The following is a 22,330-nucleotide window of genomic DNA, read 5'->3' as shown; positions in this document are numbered from 1 at the left end:
TGGCGTTAAAGAAAAGGGCAGCAGAGACCTGAGTGAGGAGAGGCTCTTTTCCAGTGAGTCAACACTGCACTGCATTTTAAGCAGGAAATATCTACAGGGCTACGTATCTACAGGGCCATGGTATAATGAAACAAGGTGCCAACTGTACATCATTGTTCAGCTTTAAAGGGCACTGTAGAAGCCTGAGACAACAGAGAGAACAGGAATAGATTTCAGCAAAGAGCCACTGTGGTCTCCTCAGAACTTAAAGTGCAAAGTGCAAGATGCGCAAAATCCCAGCTGAGAGCCTTTCCAACTGTGGCTTGTCCACTCTCATATGGGTGTTTCCTAGAGAAATCACAGAGTCACAGGGGTCATTAAAATTTCCACAGACAATAAAGAATTCAATGTCACGTAGATGCACTGAAACCCTACATATAAACCCAACTAAACTTATTATGCAACCCAGGTTCATTGGAATAACATGCCTCTAGCGACATTTTTGCAAAATTATATTATGCTGCTTCTTGCACATTTCATATCACTTTTCAGGAAAAATGCCCAGTGAGCAATGCATAAGCACATTCAGTTTATCCAATATGGATGAACCTGAATATGTCAATGTTTTATTAATGTTGGTAGATGCATTATTACAGCAATTGAAAAATTCCTGGTGAGTGACGCTAAAAGCTATTGGTGTGACGAGACATCCCATGAGACGAGACACGAGACTGGCTTCACAAGAACGAGACAAGACAAGTTTTTTTTTTAGACAAGATACTTTTGTTTTAATCACTACTGTAGAGAGAATAAGTGTTTATACCCATACTATAAACTTTCATACTAAGAACATTGTAGCCGGAGCGACTTCTCTCTGTTCATGTCTATGAAGAATCACAAAGGTACTGGGTTACTCCGCCGTGGTACCCCCGAAGTAATCTAAAATAGTCTGAATATAAGCAATTATTATAGGTGTACCCTAGTGATTCAGGACAGGCTAAAAACACGGTTTGGAAAATGGATCCATGGTGTACTCTGTTATTATATACTTTTTGTAAATTTTGTACACAAAAAAAGTTACGGACCGCAGCTCTGATTGGTTGTTTCTTCCCTTGAGCAGTGTATTTCTGCAAATGGCAATAAGACCACTGGAAAGAGCCAGAGGAGCTTGATTTTTTTCACAGATTATTTGTCTCATATTCTACTGTAAGAACATAATGACAGGTTTAACGAATATGTAAAAAAATATTTTTTTACTAAAGTTACCTGCTGCAGCTTTAACCACCTAATACATTTACTTGCACATATTTGAGAATCTGAATATCAGATATTTCATAATATAATTAACATGTTTTTGAATAAAGATGAAATAAAAGTGATACATTACTCATACACAGCTATTATAGCATTGGTGTATCATGTGACAAACATGACGTTTGCCACGGAAACAATAAGGCTATACATTATAAAATAACGGTTGCCTAAAAAAAATCATTTTCAGCTAGAAAATTTTTAACTTACCTGTACATGTGAAAAAGTGTGTATATATATATAAATATGTATGTAAAAATGCAGAGGTTACAGGCACAATTTCGTAGGGCCATTGCCTTTGGCCTGTCCATAATTAAATGTCAGCCAGACATCCTTTAAGTCTTTGTAGGGACATGCAGAGTATAGAGATTGTACTCTATATAGTCTACAAATGGCAGCAATCTAATTAAACAAGCCCCAACTTTGTCAAATTAATACACTATAGCTTCTCAACCTAGAAGCAGTCACACAAAACTTTTAGTATGAAAAATTGCAAAACGATAGGCAACAGGATATGATGATACACTCTGGGGTTATGCTTTTAATAAATACTAGCAAATCATATAAAATGTAGTACTATACTAGTGTTTCCACTTTCTCAGAATGCTGCAAACGAAGGGGCTCTAAAAAGTTACATTACCTATATTCAGTCAAGATATCAATCTGTGACATTTCAATTTTCTGTTGATCAGAAGTCTTTTCACTGTTCGCATTTGCAGGCCAGAGATCACCAAATAAGCAGCAAATGATGAGATTTCTAGATTGTGTCTGTGTTCTTGCTTTCCCACACTATATATATATATATATATATATATATATATATATATATATATATATATATATATATATATATATATATATATATATATATATATATATATATACATATAATATTTTGAAAAAATACAAAATATTTTGAAAACAAATTAAATAATATTTTGAATAGTAGATTATAAAAAAACTGTCAGTTTTGATTCGAGGAAATGTCACTTTTTGCTCTGAACAGAGACAAACTATTCAACACATTTTTATTCACAAAAGTGTCTCGGGTAAAAACTATTTTTATAATTAAACAGCTGTATGGATGAGGACAGAAGGAAAATCATCTGTTAGTGCAACAGTCACTTAAATATTAATTTGCGAGCACAAAAAAATGCTACCAAAACAAGTTTCTTCTATTTGAATAGGTTTTTCTTTCTCGCTTTCTAAGAGATTATGAAGACAGAATCTCTTTCTTGAAAATAAGGTATTTCTTTGCTATTTCTTGTCAAGCAATGTGATGTGTTGCTCATTTATAAAACATTATAGTTGCAGGATAAAACTGCCTCAGGCAGTCAAACCCATGGCATCCCCAGAGTTGAAAATGCACGCCTCCCTCTTTGGATTCATCTTCTGTTCTTTCCCGCAAGCCACTGTGTTTTGCCATGCTACTAAAGTTTATTGAGCTCCTCGTCTGTCCACAATTCCCTGCACACTAGATCCTCAGCCAGCAAACGACACAAAATGTCCTTTTCATGTTTGGGGGACCTTGGCCTTTGAATGCTCACTGTAAAGTGTCACCTATTTATTTGACAGATGCTTTAATCCAAAGTGACTTGCAGTGCTTTCAGGGCATACTTTTATCAGTATATGTGTTCCTTGGGAATTTACCTATGTGTGACCTTGGAGTTGTTTGCACCATACTCTATGCTCAACCCTTTGAATTCCATTGTATGACATTCTCATTAATGGCAGATCATTTGCATTTAAGGGTGCTTGTCAGGACATATAGGTCACAGTCCATGTGACTGTTCCTACCTGACCAGCTAATAGGCAGTGTTGTTTGTTGAATCCAGCTCCTTCTAGGTCAAGATTGAGACAATAAGAGGGTTGAGTTTAATTTGGGGTTGAGGGTTTTCATGAAAAATCTTTAGCACTATTTAAATGGTAATTGTTTCTCATGTGGATGTCAGTCAAATAAATCTGCATGACAGATAAAACTCAGGCAATTTGATCAGGGTGGAGGAGAGCGAGTTTTGTGGGAACAAGGGCGCTACTCAAGTGGTCGGTTGTATGATTGTCTGCTGTGAATAAAATGGCACATGCTAGGAATAATGAGAATAAATTATTATTTAATGTAATAATAATATCCCATGTCTCATTTGTTTATTAAATCTACTGTTTAAAAGTAGAAAGACAGACGCAATATAGATGAATGGTTTTGTCTTGTATTTTCTCTTAAATAATGTCATTTTTAAAATGGGGAATTTAGCATAAATACTTTAATAATGCAGCCATTTATTTGCAAGAAGTAAGCATGAAGCTTCTTGTTTTTTTTTTTAAATTTATTAAAATATGATAAGCTATACATATTTTAAAATTGTATTGCACACCTGTTGCTGCCAGAATAACGACTCATTTCAGAATCAGAGAGAGCTTTATTACTAAGTATGCTTGCGCACACAAGTAATTTGTTTTAGTGACATAAACTTCCAGTTCACAGAGACAACAACAACACATAACCAAGAAATAAAAAAAAAAAAATAAAAAAATGTATGAATATTTGTGCCATAGGTGATAATGGAATAGATTAGAGTGAGATGCATGGACGTACTAGGATGGAGATGGTAACAAATTAATAGAGGTGGGACAAAGTCATTGTTATGCAAGTCACAAGTAAGTCTCAAGTCTTTGCCCTCGAGTCCCGAGACAAGTCGAGTCAAAGATGAGGCAAGTCTCAAGTCGAGTCAAAAGTCAAAGCCAACAAGTCTCAAGTCGAGTCCAAAGTCCTACCATTTTAGTTTCGAGTCATTTCAAGTCCTCTTACCACAGAAATAAAATGTAATACAAATCATGTATATCTGTAAGATTTGTATTTATTTAAACCTCATTTATACAATGACATTAATAAAATACAGTAAAAAACTGAAAATGTATATTTTCACAAAAAATGCTTGTATTTCAACAGCATATTGCACTAGAACAATGGCCTGTTTTTGTCTCATATGTGTTGGAAAGACTGAGATATACATTTGTGTTTATCCATCTAACAGCCAGGTAGAAATGGTACTTTAAAACGGACGTTGACATTATGTTGCCAAGGTTTTCCATCTGAGTGTGCTACACTCATGTATATAATCCGGGTTCAAAAATCCATATTTTTGTTAGCATGAACCAGCAAGGGAGACGTGCGTTTACTTTCTTGTTGATACAGTATGGTACATCCGATAAGGTGATTAGCATTCATTCAAAACTTACCTTTCTTTGTGCAACTTCAGGTGTCGTACATCACCTGTAGGAGAAAAAAAAATCAATCTGTGGCGACGGTTTTGCAATCCGTCCCCTCAGTTTATAAATCGTACTCATGAATTCATAAACTGTTCCCTCGGTTTAACAAACAGTGCCCATGAATTCCCAATCCGTGCGCTCAGATTTTGTAAATCGTACCCACAAATTCATAATCCGTGCGCACGCTTTCGCAATCCGTTCCCACGGATCTGTAAACCATACTCACGGATTCATGCAGCAAGCTCCTACGTGTTAACATACAGTTTTATTGAATATTATTATGTGGAATATTATAATAATAAAGGAATAATCTTATAATAGCACTTGATTATTATTGTACAATAAACCTGGCATTGTGACTAACTCTGGAGTAATTTTTTCCTCTGTTGTAAATTGTTTTGGATAAAAGATTATTTTGCATAACCTGTATAATAATATAAAATAATGATAAAAATAAAAAAAATAATAAAAAAGTTATTTTTATAATTTTAATTTGTAGGCTAAATAAATGAGTACAAGAAAATAATTCATGAATTGCTTTATTTTTAAATAACCTTTGACAGTTTTGGAAATACTTGTGTACAATTCTTTCTTAACATGAAGACTTATTTTTGTGATTTTATTATACTAAGCTCCATCCACCCCACCACACCTGCCGGAGTTAGATGCATTCATTAATATGAATTTGTGGGTACGGATTAAAAAACCGAGGGTACGGTTTACAAACTCTGAGTGCACGGATTGGTTTTTCGTGGGCACGGTTTGTTAATCCATGGGTACGATTTGTTAAACCGAGGGAACAGTTTATGAATTTGTGAGTACGGTTTATAAACTGAGGGGACGGATTACAAAACCGTTGCCACGGATTGATTTTTTTTTCTCCTACAGGTGACGTGCGGGGCTCCGTAATACGGAGAGCAGCGCGTCCGTGTGAAATTTTTTTTTCCCCCAAATTTCATGGGAAGTAGCAAGTCTTCTCGAGTCAAAAGGCGTAAGTCCAAGTGAAGTCACGAGTCATTGATGTTAAAGTCCAAGTCGAGTTGCAAGTCTTTGCACATTTTTTCGAGTCGAGTCTGAAGTCATCAAATTCATGACTCGAGTTCACACCTCTGCAAATTAATATAAGGTTTATTGCACATTTCTATTGCAAAAGTGGGGAACATTTAAATGTTCATGAGGTATATTGCCTGGGGGAAGAAACTGTTCTTGTGCCTGTCTATCCTGGTATTTGCAGCTCTGAAGTGCCGGCTATATGGCAAAAGTTAAAATGGGGGATAACTTGGATGTGAGGGATCCAGAGTTATTTTCTGAGCGCTTTTCCTCACTCTGGATGTATACAGTTCTTGAGGGGTGGGCAGGGGAGCACCAATAATATGTCTGATTTTGTAGCTGAACCAAACCAGACAGTTATATGCACAGGACAGACTCAATAATGGCTTAGTAAAACTGTTTCAGCAGCTCCTGTGGCAGGTTAAACTGTTTTGAGTGTGTTTAGCTCTAGGTTGTTAAGACTGTACCAGACAGCCAGCTGCTCAACCTCCTGTCTGTAAGCAGACTTGTCACTATCCTGAATGATACCGATGACTGTAGAATGTAGAATGTTGTCTGCAAACTTCAGGAGCTCGACAGAGGGGTCTTTAGAGGTGCAGTCGTTGTTGTACAGGGAGAGGAGCAGTGGGGAGAGAACACATCCCTGAGGGGCACCAGTGTTGGTGGAGTGGCTGTTTGACATGAATTTCCCAAGTCTCACTTGCTGTTGCCTACCTGTCCGAAAACTGGATGTGGAGCCTGGTCAGTTTGGTCTGGAGGGCTGTTGGGATGATGATGTTGAAAGCCAAACTAAAGTCCACAAACAGACTTAATGATCAACACTTAATGATCTTAATAATCTTGGCATTTAACTGTTGATATAGGTAAAAAAGAAAATAATAATAATAATAATAATAATAATAATAATAAAATTCAGTTAATCGATATTTTCAACAAAGTTTAACTATTCCTTTATTTATATTTTTATTTATTTTTATTTAAGTCTTGATTGTATATTTTCAGAGTTTGAAAAAAATAATAATAAATAATTATTGCATCTATTATGGAAGGGGAAAAAATACTGCAAAAATATTGAATACGATTCAGAGGCCAGGCAAGATTGAGGAAACATATGCATTCTTTAAACAATTATTTTCCCCCTTCACTAATCACAAATTACTGTACTACACGTAATTTGCAATATATAAAAATCCACCTACTTCAACTTAAAAACTTGCTGCCTTAAAATTTTAAGTATAATCAAATTGGCTGTGCAAGTCATTTCAACATGATATCAAACTAGTGTCTACATTTGCAGAATTAATTTATTTTGCCAAAATGTTTTCTTCTTTTCAAGACATTAACACAGCATTTGAGTCTTTTGCTCTTTTGTATGATCAATTTATGTTTTTCCAGAATTGTTGGACAAATATAATTCCATAGAGAACTATATCTCTATGGAGTGTACTTCAGTTGGCAATCTCTAGCTGGTGTTCATCTTCATGTTTGTTCCAATTTCATCACTTTCCATCCTACAGGAAGGAATTTTTTTATTTATTTATTTATTTATTTTTATTTTTTTGGTGCTGAGAGCAAACTGTGTGCTTGTGTGCATGCGTGTGTGTGTACACTGTTGCATGATATGCCATGATAACTCACACTGCCCTCAGCACAACACTAGTGGAGGCTGTTGTCAACATAGATAATTCGGGGGTGGGGGTAGTATGACTGGAAAATTGCTATGATTTTATTTATTTATTTATTGTTTCTTTAAATAATGTATAAAGGGGAACAAACTGTGAGGGAATGAAGTGAGGATGTCACCTGACTTCATCTCCCCTGAGAATGATCCCTTGGAGAATGCTGTGATTTGTTCTGTGGTTCAGTTCTTTGATTATCCTGCTCGTTATAATTTCCCCAAAAGTGTCTTTGTTAAATTACACTGGGATTTCAACAGCTGGTACTAAAGTTATGAGCTGAAGCAGACAGCACTCTCTTGCCTGTCAAATCAATCCCACTTCACCATGCACAAATATTGCTGCATGCAATGTAATGAAGGCGAAGGTAACTGCAGATGAAACTGCAGAAAGGGAAAAGACAATTGTAACATAAACAACTTTGCTGAAGTTTAAATGGCAGTTTTTATTTACATTGCTGAACACTTTAAATGTAAAAATGCATGCTTTTTGCTAAATTGTAGAATAATGTTTGTCAAGGCATTTTGCTTTATTTATTTATATATTTATTTTTAGTTAATTTTTTTACAGCATTGATTATTTATTTATTTGTGTGGAGAAAAAAAGACGGTCTACTTAGCTCATGCAATGACTGTAAAGCTTCAAGAAGGACCAAAAGCACTTAAAAGTAGTCAATAAATGCACTACATGTATATTCTGACAGATTTGTGAGTAAATTCAACATCACTGACAACATTAAACTTGCTAGAACATTTCTTATATACCAGAATAGATGCAAACACGATTTAATTTAAAAAAAGCTCCAATGTAGGAGCTTTAATAAAATACAATTTAAAATTAGAACTCCTTGTCACTTTAATATATAACTAAACAAAACTTTATAACTATATGCTTAAAAAAATGGTTCTGCCACTTAGGTAGCGGTTCACACTTTATTGTTACATCAGTGCATTTGCTTCAGGTCGTATGTTACTTGATAATAAAACCTTAAAACCTGTTAACCAAAACTGGTGTGTTCAACATGAGAAATTATCTACTCTGGTGATAAAGCAAATCAATGCAGACCTTTTTTATTTAATGTTTTATGTTGAAAATACAGACATCTAGTAGCAATACTTCAGTCAATTTATATAATAGCCGCAGGTAGCTGGCATTTACTGTTTGTTATTAGTGACTCAGACTTAGTGTACTGGGCCTTTTAGCAGTATGTAAACCAGGCATTGAAATAAAACCTTTGTGTATTTTTTTTTTCTTTTTTTTTTTTTTAACTAAGAACATCTGCAAAATGATGTGGAATGGGTTTAAACACTGAGCTTATACACTTATTGGTAGCTGAAATAATCAAATTGACCAAAATAGTAAATAAGTGGGTACACATGGATCTGGGGTGTGTGCAAATTTTTTAATGAAAGGTGTTTCAATTAGGAAATCAGTGTGGCTTGCTGAAGATTCTGTGTGAGGTTGCCTTTCATATACCCACATAAAAGCTTCTATTTATGTCAATTAGTTGCCGCTGAGAGGGTGTAATGGGCAATTTGATTCCGAGGGTGAGGCACAATAGCCAGGCACAGCATTCAATACATCCTGAAACAATATTCAAGATTCAATTTTTTTATTCATCACATACACAATTATATAGAGCATATATAGCCAGCAGTGAAATGTGAGTCAGGTCCGCTCCATGGACAGTGCAATTATTAAAGACTACAACACATATGAAAATATACATAAATATAGGTATGAAAAATGTAAATAAAAGTAAACAATAAAAATATAAGAATAACATATAAGAAAGATGTATACTGTAGAATTAAATATAGAATGGAAAATAATGTGCATGAAAGTGTAGTCTAAAGTATTAAGATACACAGGAATGTACAAAAGGGGAATGTGCAAACAGGTTGACACTGTCAGTATGTCAATGTGAGGTAGAGAATGATGAATATCTTACTGATTAACTGAATATTAAGTGGAGACATGAAGAAGTTAAGAGGCTGGTTTTAAGTTTAGGAGCCTGGTGGCCTGGGGGAAGAAACTCCTCCTAAGTCTCTCGGTTTTTGCCATTAGGCTACAGAAGCGCTTACCAAATGGCAGAAAAGTGAAAAGATGGTTACTTTAAAATCACCAAATGGCCAAACATTACTCACTTTGACATTACTCACTAAGTTTTTCTTGCAGATATCCGAGGACTGCAGGTCTTTCTGGACCAGACATCAAGACAGGGTTTGGATGTGTCTCTGCAACGAGTGGATAGGAACATCAGTGGCGTGTTTTCCAGTTTGTTCACCTCCATGCGCACAGAGGAGCTCAACCGCTACAGGGACACTCTCAGAAGAGCTATCCTACTCCTGAGCCCACGTGGAGCACAGGTCTTCATCCATCAGGTATGTGATGTCATTACCATAAACTCTAGGACATAATGGTAAATGAGGTGGGATGAGCAAGTGGATAGGTTGAGCCACCTCTGGTAAATACTCATGTCAGTAGTGGTGAAAAGATTCATAAGTTTTGTCAATGCATAAAAAAACATGGATTTTTTTTTTATTTTATTTTTTTTTATCAAAATTATTTTAAATGACATAAATAAATAAATGAATAAATAAATATTAATGACCGCATCGAAAATTGCTTGCCATATGAAATTGTATCCCTGCCAGGAGGACAACTTGAGTAAAAACTGGCTTATTATGGCCTACAAAACCTGTCACTTTTGTTGCATCCCTCCATAATGACTGTACAAATGACCTGTCAGGCCAGCACACCTTTACTGTCATTATCTCAGCATCTGAAGTACACCCCTCCACTGATCTGAGGTCACACACATCAGATAACATCACACATTAGCTTTAACAAGCTCTGTGGGATCTGAACTGGAATCAGTCACTCATGCTGGCGGGATGCCCATCACATCATGCCCATCAAGAGCTAGAGCATGGCTTTCTCATGCATATGGATATACCATAAAACAATGGATGTCTGTAATCCCCCCTGCTCTTTGGAACTTTTAAGTTTATTTGAAATGAGTATCAGCTAGATTAGCCTTTAATGCTGTATTCTTTAACTGTAAAGATGAATGAATTGTAGATTAGACATTGCAATTTGGATGGACTTGCCATTCCACAAATTTAATGGAATTCTTTAAAACAAGTGAAGTAAAGAATGAGTTAATTGAATTTGTAAGTGTGGATTGATCGCTAGATGGATGGATGAACAGATCAAAAATATTTATATATGGATTTATATTTAATCACTATTTATGTATTGTAGTTTGTATTCAAGTTAAATTTTAATTCAATTATAGTATATATATATATATATATATATATATATATATATATATATATATATATATATATATATATATTTTTTTTTTTTTTTTTTAGCCAGTAGAGCTTCAAAGGGCAAGTATAATGCATAATATTGTACATTAAAAAAGTTTCAGCTTTCATTGTATTTCTGAATGTTTTTTACTGGTGTGCACTATGGCTGAGCCTGTTGTCATGTTCTCCTGTCATCCGGTTCCAGTTTGGTTCCATAGCTCATTGACTAAACGAAGGGCTTACTAACAGTTCAGCTCAGAATCTGCATACTGATTCACATTACAGTTTCCTCTTACTGTGTCATGTATTGTGTGAGGTATCTTTGATGGGGGTTGACATTTTACATTATCACTAGGTTTGAATTTGCTCTATTTTTCCTTCATTTTGATCTTATAACACCACTGGAAGAGTATACTTAATTTGGGTCTGCTTTTCCAGTACTCTTTACTTGTGAAAGTGTATTTGAGACACCATGTCTGAAAACAGTGTAGGACAATATGCCTTGAATTTCATGGAGAGGCAGATAGAAATGCATTTATTGCCACTGATGGCAGGCTCATTGGAAAATCAACATTTCTATCAAATTATATTACATTTATCATTGCGCGTTTCATGGTACTTTCATAGTGAAATGTCCATGTGGTTAGAAAGGCTTGTTCAGTGTTACTGGAAACTAATGAATGTGATTATGGCAATGTTTTATTAAGTTGGCTGAGTATGTATCTCGGCAGTTCAAAGATGATAATGTCCAGTGAGTGGCTGAAATGTTTGAGTGTTTGAAAATAACTTACCAATAACACTAAAGAGCAACACAATACAGAAGTAAAGGTGAAATAAAAACACATTTGCTGAAGCAACCATGCCATTTTAACTTGATTCTAAAAGTCTTTGAACTCTTTTATTGACTCATATCCAAGCACTCAGCATTGCAAGTGTGATGCACTTCTTAGGTGAATAACCTATGCTTGAAAACTCATATAGAACTGATTATGTAATGCTAACATCATTTCATTCACTGTGCTAAAGGTGTTTTAAGGTCATGACACACTATTATGCAAATAAACCACATAAAATGGCATGTATTAAATCAACACTCTGCCCCTGTAATCATATGAAAAGGTGAAAAGGAGAAAGAAGTTTGTTGTTCTGTTCTGGTTTCTTTTTTCCCATGTTAGTCCCTGATTGTCTGCAAATGTGTCATATTTGTCAATTAGCCAATTTTCTAATGTTTGCATCTGATCTTGTAATTTCACTGGAAAGAGCATGGAAGAGCATTTGGACAAGACAAATGGAACACAAGTGTTAAGACAAACATTATCGCCCTTTATCAGCTATGATAGGGTCTGCTACCGACTAGAACGCAGGGTGATGCAGAGACTGTGATCTTTAAATAGGATCTAGTATGTTTATGATGTGAAGCATCTAACACAACCCCCTGCACTTTACACTAGTAAGTTGTCTTGTTGCCTTGTTTTCATAGCACTGTCGGCAGCAATTCCATTACCACACAAAAGAAACCCACTGGAGTTGAACATTTCACTAAGCTAGTGACATGAAACTATTTAGCACAAGAAGAATGAAATCCTGAATAATTAATGAGATTGAGCTAAATTGCACTAATACATTGCAACACATATTTAGTCTCATGATGCGTTCTATTATCTCTGCAAAAAACACATTAGAAATGACTTTATCCCACTTTCCAACCAATAACAGGTTTTTAGAGTTGGGACTATAATTGCTTGATGCAGGATTGCTGTTACTAGAACTTGCCCATTTGGGCAAATCACATTGTGTTCTGCTTGTTAGGCCTCATGTTGTGCCAGTATTGTTGTCCCCTGTCATTCCTAAAGGAAGTAGTTGATAATAAATACTCAAATGACTTGTGATGCACACAAGAGGTATGATTTGTGGCACTGCATCATCTGCAGAGTCTGTGCTGACCAACTGAGGGTTGTTAAACAGAAGAGTGGTGAGATGCCTCCCAGATGCCTGGACATACTGCTGACAAAATTATCTCTAAGACCTTCGGTGTTGACATCTCTCTTTCTTTCAGTTGCACATAATCTTTTGCCATCCATCCAGTGTCTTTACTTGCATTGCTCCCCATAATCACACAGATACCATACACACCTTGAGTTCTACAAGCAGAACTGAATCAATTTCCTGAAACAATAATTATCACAATATCAGACTTTAAGATAAAGCATATTTTGTGATCCACTAATATTGGAAAGTTGCAGTTTCCAACTTCCTTACACAAACCAGCACTTGAACTCGGTTCTGTCATTACAACTCGCATGGTAATGGCTATAACAATGTTACTGTATTTGGTCTTGGAGGAATATATCTGTTACGCTGCTGAACTGCTGCTGTTGGTTATTATAATATATATCAGACCTCCAGCTGATGTAATCAACAACCGAACACCGTTGTGCCTGTGCCATTCTTTTTTATTGTATGTGATATTCTGAGCATCAAACTATTTAATATCTTTATGGTTGGAGATCAGAGATATCAAATAGGAATGATCGACACTGGACTTCAAATCTTGTCAGACATTTTGACTTTGCTTTAGGATTTGGGTAAAGATAGGAAAACCGGTCTTTTCCTGTTAATTTTAGCAAACGTTTAGATTAATGGCAAATGATAGGACAATGGATCTTGGAAAGGAAAGTTGTTCCATGACTGGCAAAATATACCTATTCAGAAAAACATCTTATCAGCAAAATTATAGTCAATGTTTAAACAACAGTAATTTTACAGGACTATTTAAAGCTCTGCATTGACATGACAGTCTTGCTGTCAACTTTCAACAGAATTTTGCCATCTGCAGTTGACAAAAGATATTGTTATAAATTAAATAATCCACTGGATGCTGAGATGTGTCAATATGTCAGAGTTCCAGAAAGCATCCCTGATGTGTCATTTTCATCTCAGCCTTTAGTTTTGGACTTCATGTAAGCATTTTGTAAATATATTTGATCTGTAAATATCTCCAACGGCTTTTTTAGCACATTAAACGTTTTGCTTTTCTATTTTAGAACTCTTAAGTTCTCATGGTTTTAGGCAACTGATAGAATTGCATTGAAATATTTATAGCTCCTACTGCTTGAACACAGAATCAGATATCTGAATTTTAGAACAGTACTGCATTTTAAAGTTTCAGTCCTCTTTTAACTAGGCCATACACTGTAAGGATGTAGCTGTGGTTGAGATGGTCTTTCTCTGGGCCTGTCTTTGACAAACTGTTCTGTTTTTAGAAACTAAGGCAGAAATAGCAGGCCAGTGTGCTAATATATTCCTGTACAACATTCATGAGACTGCAATGCTTTCAAGGCTGTGTCATGGAGTTGTGATAGGTCATATTTGATAATGTTAAATCTTGTAATCAAAGACTTTTCAAAGACTAATCAAAGAATTAGAAAGATGTATTTCATTTTGTAGTATTGTCATTGCCTCTTCTGTTCATTTAAGTGAGATGATTCTGTAACAAATAGAAACATACTAAACTAGAGTAAATCTAAAGTAGATAAACTCCAGTTTCCAAAAAAACAAAAAAAAAAAAAAACAAACAAAAAAAACAATGAACTAAAAGTGATGTACTCTGAATCCTACCTGTTGCTAAATTTTCTGACTTACAATTTTGATGTGTAAACTCTAACAAAGCTGTAAACCAATCCAACATAAAGTTTAATATTGAAAATGTTGAAGATTAATATAGATTGGTCGATTCATTAAGTGATAAAGCTGCTTCCTCACAAAAAGCAGCTTATTCAGCATATTGACGACTTTCCTACAGTGATATCCATTGACTAAAGTGCTTGTCTTTTCTTCTTTTTTTTAACTCACCTTGGAGGCCTCCCCTAAGAGTGGGTTTCTGAGGGTGCTTATTTACTTGAGCAAGTGATTAAACAAGGACCACATGGAAGTTATCAAGCAAGGAACCATGCAGAACCTTCATTCTTTAGGTCATCAAAACAAAATATCAGTTTGCCATGTCATCTTGAGTAAAGCAATGTAGTTGTATGATGCTTTTTCAAAGATCATTATTTTGTGTATTTGGTTAAACAGAATATGTTGGCATGCTTTAATGATCAAAAAACACATTATTTCTTCAAATACTGTTCATTATTGTAGGTCCTCTATGGCCCGTATATATCAAACATGTTGTTTTAAAAAAAAGCCCCTCCTTCTGACAAGCACAGTCTGCTCTGATTGTCCAGCTGACCTAGTGCATTATGATTGGCCAAACACCACAAGTCAGAAATGAGTCAGAAATGTAACGCCCCTTACCGTAATCGAAAGCTTCAGCTTTCAAAGTAAATATCAAAACAGTTAATAATATCATTAGTTTTACCATCAGTTGAAGACCAAATGGGCACCAAAGTCGCGTGATAGACACAGTGATGATGCATTACACAAGCAGCGGTTAAGACAGCTGACGTGCTATGATTTCTGTTAGGCTTTTCACTTTGCTGCTCTCCTCACACACACACACACACGACGCATTACTCTACGCTGCCCAAAACTCTGCGTTTGAACAGTCAATAGCAAACACTTAAACTATTAAGAACATACTTACAGTCACTGATTCAGAAGCGCCAGACTGTCATAGCAAAGTTGGAATTGAAAAATCTTTTTTTTTTTTTTCAGAAATAGCACTTGTACACAGTAAACCTTGTACTCTCAAACTGTAGTCCATAAAATGTGTAAACCAATTCGAACATCTGGGTTGTGCTCTTCTGTTGTAAACAAATCTCAAAATGATTGCCAATTGCATTTACTTTTGGAAGGCCAAATAAAGTGCTTTAGCTTTCTCACAGAAACACACAACCACTCCCTGACATGGCTGCATCAACAGTTCAGCAGTTCCTGAAACCATGCCTTCTTCTTTGCATGAATATTTGGACGGCATTATGCAAATATTCCACATTGTGATGTGGACATGTGGGGGCGTGTTTGAATGAGGCATTTTAGCCTGGTCTGGATCAGCCTTCTCTTTTAGAGTTTTATAACTTTGTAGATCGTATACATGCCCATATAGCTACATAACACACTAAAGAAAAGGAAGAATAGAAATCGCATCATATGACCCCTTTAAATTTTTATTGGATTTCTCCTCTTTTAGTTTTGTTCTCTGTGTCTGCTGCTCATAGACGCAGGGGTCCTCCCTCTGCTGCTGTCGCACTGGGAGACTGATTGAGTGGCATGAGATATGAAGCATGATGGATAAAACTCATTAGGAAGGATGTGTTACTCCAAAAGCGTAAGAGAGATACTTTTCAGGTGTTGTAAGTGCATTTGTATTACTTGCCTTCTGCTCTTGATTACTTGAATGCATGTTGAGATATTTCTCAAAATGAAAGATGAGGGCTAATGGGTATCAGACAAAAGTGATTTGCAGACACAGCAATTCAAGCAAAGCCAGAAATGACAATGTAAACTGGATTTTTACAGTTTCTGAACTAAATTTGAGTGTTGCTTGACTATTCAGTTAACATCAAGCATAATGTACTTATTTTATGTATTTAGTTATTCCAGTAACCATTTAGAATTTCCATTCTCCATTAATAAGTCAATTCTCCTTCACAAGTCCATTCTCCATTATAATAAATGTACAATTGCACATTTCAGTGTAAATACTGTATTTCTAGCCATCTGTATTTTTTAGTGCTCAAATAAATCACTTATGTGATGTATAAGATTATGTATATTGTTTTATAATTGAAAAACTATGCAATTGTATGTTTAATGACTAAAATAGTTTGTAGAACCCTAGTTTGTAGAACCCAGTACAGTTGGTCATTTTATTTTTAGTTATTTTTATTTATTTTCAACCCATTACCCATTAATCAAATTAATTGCGTAATGTGGCGATTAATTAATCTAACTAATCTCATTTCATTGCACATACATATAAGTTTAGTTTAGTTTAGAATTTCACCCAAAATATCATTTAAAATTATTGTGTTTGATGAAGATTGAGCCAATGTAACAAAAAGCTTTTTTTTTTTTTTTATTAAACACAAGCCTATCACTTTGGTGACAATGGCCTTAATTAACATGTTTTAATATTATTATTATTAGCCTGTCTCAATGGTCATACAGTAATTTAACAAGAAGACCTCATTTCTTTCTTTCTCCTTCAACCAGTTGATAAGACAAAATCATTTGTTTACATTTTCTGAGTTAAAAGATGCCCTCTTCTTTTGCACAATGTTGCCCACCAGTGAGATAAGTCTTTCACATAGTACAGTGGTTGCAGGCGTGGCCAAATATTTGCGAGCTAAGGAAGACAGTTTAACGTGGGCCTCTACATTAACTAACCACCACTCTAAAGAACACTTATCCAACTCAATAGTGGGCTGAGCTCTGTAGTTTTGTAGCACATTTCTAACATGATTTTCTTCCTCTGATTCTGAGTCTGAACCCAGCAGAATGATTCTAATTTTCTTAGATGGCTAATGTTCTTCTCTGGGTTGTGGAGTATGTGTGCTGGGTCCTGCCTCTTGTAGAATTCTCTCAAGGCTGGACCACACCTGTTCTCTCTATCCTCTTTCTAGGCACTTCAAGACCTTAAAACGGATGTCAAGAGCTGATGAAAGTTTCATCCATTCATTGTTCATGTCAGCTTGGCGTTCAGCAAGGTCTTTCTTGAAGGCAGTCTTGAACCTTGCCACAAATGCTGGATCTTCATCAGAGATCTTGATTACATCACCCCCAAGGAGTTCAGTCACACACCTGAGGTGGAAGATAACAAGGTCAATAAATAAATTTCAGTACATTTAGTTTAGGCTAAGATAAGCATATCTATCTAACATGAATATAAAAGAGTTCATTTTATGGATGAAAAAAAAAAAAAAGCTTTATCTTGTAACAAGCATGCTTGTCTTGCTCAGTAAGAGCTCAAAGACATTTTAACTGTGTAAAAAAATATAGCTGAAACCACAAATGTGATGGGTGTGTGGCAGACTTACTTGCATGGTTCAAGAAGCATCTGCTGCTTGTGCAGTTTGTCCCACTCAGCAGCAAAGTAGCCTTAACAGCCTCTTCATTCCGTAAGAGACATGTGATCATATTGAGTGATGTGTTCCACCTCATTGAAATGTCCTGTATCAGTTGCTCTCTTTGTTGTCTGATTGCTGTTTGTTGCTGATGCAGTTCCTCTGTGTTAGCAGGTACATGCTCAAAATGTCCTAGAATTTTGCGACACTTTGTCAATGCATCGATAAACGCATTGTCCGAGAGGCAAACAGTAATGGTCCTCTGCAAAAGGTGCACGGGAATGTGATCAAATGGAAGTTTTCTTGCTGCTGCAACCATATTTCGAGCGATGTCCATTCCGATGATGGTCACTTTCTTCTGTAATGTTCCACTTCTCTGCCACCATTAGGAACTGTTCGGCACATGCACCATGCCGTGTGGCTGTTTTAAGAACCATTAACATGAAGGACTGAAATGTCCAGTTATGATAGATGAAGTGCGAACACCTAGATAGTTGTGATTATTAATTGAAGTCCAGTGATCTCCGGTCAGAGCAACATATTGTGCTTGGGCCAATTTTTCCTCTTTTGATAGTTTTTTTGGTGTCATACAGCTGATTTATTTTTGAAAGTACTGTATGTCAGTAGTGTGCCAGTGAAAGTACTGCCAGTAGTGTGTAGCTTGTTTCGGAGGACGCCATTCAAAAATCATTAATTAACCCCTTGTCTTCCACAATATTAACAGGCCTACAGTCCATTGCAATCCATTTAGATATCACATTTGTTAGTGTTTCTGAGGATAACTTACTGAATTTGTTGTGATTCTCAGTCAGCGTGGTTTGGCTGAGCTTGCTGACTGGATCATCCGGGGTTGTGCTAGCTGCACAGCTCGCAATATGTTTTGAGTTCAGGTGGTATTTCAGGCTAGAACTGCTTTGATGTTATGCAAATTCCTTATTGCAGAGAATGCAAAGGACTTTGGATTTATCAGTGGCTCCATTGGAATGAGTTTTGAATCTAAATTTTCCCTTCAGAATGCCATGCAGATCTGTGTCGTTCAGTAAGGAATCCAGTAGGGCCAGATGCATGGTGGATGGTACATAACTTTTCCCTTCTGTACCTCCAGGCGGAGCAGGTTCTGTGAGGGTGCCAGCATGGATTTGGTCGTCTAGTGCCCACTAGATGGGAGAAATGAAGACTGAAGGTTGGTAGAATGTCCTCCGGGGGTTGGATCAGGCTGATGTAGGCCGGAGAGTGCATCCAAGTGACCACAAAGTAGAAGAGGGTAAAGAACAGAGCCCAGTGGGCCTGCCTAGGGTTAAGACGTTTGGCTTCTCGGAGGTACTGCAAGTTTTTATTGTCTGTGATCACCTCAAATGGATGTTGGGCACACTCTAACCAATGCCACCACTCTTCCAGGGTGAACTTGATGGCCAGCAACTCCCGACTCCCCATGTTGTAGTTCTGCTAAGCCAGGGATAGTTTCTGTGAGAAGTATGCACATGGATGGAGTACTGGGGGTTCACCCTTCCATTGGGGCAGAACAGTTGCTGCATCCACCTCAACTACAGAGCAGATTTTGGGGTCTGGGTGTGAAAGAGCCAGGGCCATACAGAAGGCAGATTTGAGCTGGAGGAAGGCCCAGTGTGCCTCTGGGGTCAAGGTGAGGGATTTGCCCATCATTCGGAAGGGAGAGGTGATTGGTGTGGCCTTCTGGCTTTAGTGGGAGATAAAGTGGTGACATTTTTTTCAAATCCCAGTTCCGAACTGCATCCACCTTCTTCTGGTCCATTTGTATTTCTACAGGTGTGATGATATAGGCCAAGAAATGGATGGTGGATTTGTGGAATTCACATTTCTCAGCTTTTAAATACAGGTGGTGTTGGCAGAGACATTGGAGTACCCGCGTGACATGTCCATGGTACTCTTCCATATTAGGCGAGCATATGAGTATATCATCTATGTAGATGAGGTCGAACTGGTTGAGCATGTCTCTGAAGATCTCATGCATAAAGTTTTGTGAGACGGAAGGTGAGTTGGAGAGCCAATAGGCCATCACCCGGTACTCATTGTGCCCGGTGGGCATCACAAAATCATTCTTCCATTCGTCACCCAGGCGGATGAGGACATAGACGCTCCTTAGATCAAGCTTGCTGAAGATATGGGCACTGTATAGCTTCTCCAAGGCAGCCAGAACCAGAGGAAGGGGATAGGTGAATTTTACCATATGGTCATTGAATGCACGGTAATCGCTTTAGACCCACATCTTTCTTGACTACAAAGAAGAAGCTCTATGCTGCAGGTGAGGTGCACGGACGTATGAACTCATTTTGTAAGGCTTCTTGAACATACTCCTCCGTAGCAGCTCTCTCCAGGATAGACAGTGGGTAGATGTGTCCTTTGGGTAGTTTGGCCCCAGGCAGCAGGTCAATGGAGCAGTCCCATGGCCGTTGAGGTGGAAGGTGAGTGGCTGCGACCTTACTGAACACGTCCTGGAACACCTGATACTCATGAGGAATAGGAGTGGTATTGCACTGAGTCTGGCCTTTCCAAGGAGGTGGAGCAGATGGTGAGGTTGGTTTGGACTGAGATCAGGACTGGCAGATCCTTTAGACATTGCTGCTCACACACTGCACTCCACTTGAGAATTTCTCTGGACTTCCAGGCAATGGAGGGTTGATGTTTGGAGAGTTGATGTTCTCCTCTGTGTCTCTCCACATCACGCGAAACAAGGATATGTTTTTCTACCTGTATTTAAGCTTTGATTTGAATTAAAACAACACATCCTTGTGGCATGGCTGACACAGACAAATGGCAATCACAGACAAACTAATTTCCATATTATAAAGCCTTTTAAGGTAAAAAAATAAAAAATAAAAATGCAATGGTATGGCAGATATTTAGGCCAAAGTGCATGGCTAAAGAAAATAATCTTAGTCTTTATTAATAAAGTGTTTTATTTTCAGGTACAACTGGTGTATTTAGCAGGATATATACAAATAAATATAAATATACAAATAAAACACTATATACATTGATTCTTATTAAAGCAACTGTATTAAAGTTTATATATATATATATATATATATATATATATATATATATATATATATATATATATATATATATATATATATATATATATATATATATACACCTTCATGTACTTACTCAAAAGTTTTTTTAAACCAGAATGAGTTTCCTTCCTCTGCTAAGCATAAACGCTATTTTGAAGAAGGTGAAAAACAAACAGTTGCTGGCCACAGTGACATCCAAAATATTTGTTTTTTTCCTACTATCAAAGTCAATGTGGACCAGCAACTGTTTGGTTACACAGATTTTTCAAACTATCTTATTTTATGTTCAGCACAAGAAAGAAGTTAATATAGGTTTGGGACAAGATCTGAATGAATAAATGATGAGAATAAAATTTTAGTGTGAACTAACCCTTTAATTCACACAGCTGCATGTAGCCTACTGTCACTTTAAGAACTGCACGCATCCGATATGCAGACATGCATCCATTTCTTTCAGTTATTTACTATAATTTTAGACATATCAAACTGAGTATATACATAAACCTTGTGTGTTTTGACAGCATTAGCACAAAACATAACTTAATTCAGTAATCATGCACAGTTTGATGGGATTTTTTGTGCCGCATTTTGTGCCTAGAAAAAACTTGTTCAGAAAAGCACACAAATGAAATGTTTAAATAACCAGTAAGGCTTTAAAGCACATAAAAAAAAAAAAAAAAAAATATATATATATATATATATATATATATATATATATATATATATATATATATATATATATATATATATATATATATATATATATACACTATTTATACTATTAATATCAGTTTGATTATTTTGATGGTACCCTTTAGACAGCTGTTGATAAGTAATTCTGCAACTACATGTCAACTAGCGGTTATTAGAGTGTTAGTATGTCTGCTACTGTAAATATATGCTAACACTTTATTTTGATGGTCAACCAACAGATAAACTCAGTTTATCAGTTTATTCTACCATTGTTGAGCATACTGATACTGAAATGAGTTATTTGGAATGTAGTCGCAAAGTTGCTTATAGTTGATTGATTAAGGGGACAATCACAATAAAATGCAACCATATAAAACATTTCTTTTTTAAGTTGGAGTATTCAGTTCAAAACTACTAATTAATTAAAATTAGCTCCACTGGAAACACTCTAATAACACTCAACATCTAACCACTCACAGGCTGTAGTAAGATACTGTGCAGATCTTAAACAATATCAAGATATGATACAGTCCATTATACTGTAAATTAAGTAGATTTAATATGTTGTTCATTGTGTGTTATAAATAATCATAGTCTTAAAATTATAATCACAAATATTTAAGTATTATGATGTATTATATTATTGTTATGATTATTCATGAGTTGATACAACATAATATAAGTTTTTTTTTAATAATGCATTATGCATTCATTATAATGCCTTAAGAATACCGTTATAATGTATTATAAATACGGGCTTCATAGAAAGTGATACCACCGCAGCTCATAGAATGTGCACTGCAGCACAGTACAACAATTGTCTTTTTTTCAAAAGCAGATCATGGAGAGATTTTTATAATACACAATCAAAAATATTAATACCCTTCCCCCGAAAGAAATTGCGGACCAGGAGCAGACCGGACTGTAAGGTCACTTTAGCATCAGACCTCAAAGGGGGAGGGGCTCAAGCC

The 22,330-nt window shown here is 36.1% G+C and overlaps 1 protein-coding gene across 1 annotated transcript in view; it reads left to right on the top strand.

The window, feature by feature from the left end:
• Positions 1-22,330, top strand: part of grid1b (glutamate receptor, ionotropic, delta 1b) — a 375,427-nt gene that overhangs the window by 247,524 nt on the left and 105,573 nt on the right. The window contains 1 exon segment of the mRNA XM_052610800.1: positions 9,462-9,667. Within this exon segment, the coding sequence (XP_052466760.1) occupies positions 9,462-9,667 (206 nt within the window).

This window comes from Carassius gibelio, chromosome A12, assembly GCF_023724105.1.
Source record: "Carassius gibelio isolate Cgi1373 ecotype wild population from Czech Republic chromosome A12, carGib1.2-hapl.c, whole genome shotgun sequence".
Lineage (NCBI taxonomy): Eukaryota > Metazoa > Chordata > Actinopteri > Cypriniformes > Cyprinidae > Carassius > Carassius gibelio.
Note: the sequence above shows the minus strand (reverse complement) of the source record. Positions and strands in the feature narration are given on the sequence as shown.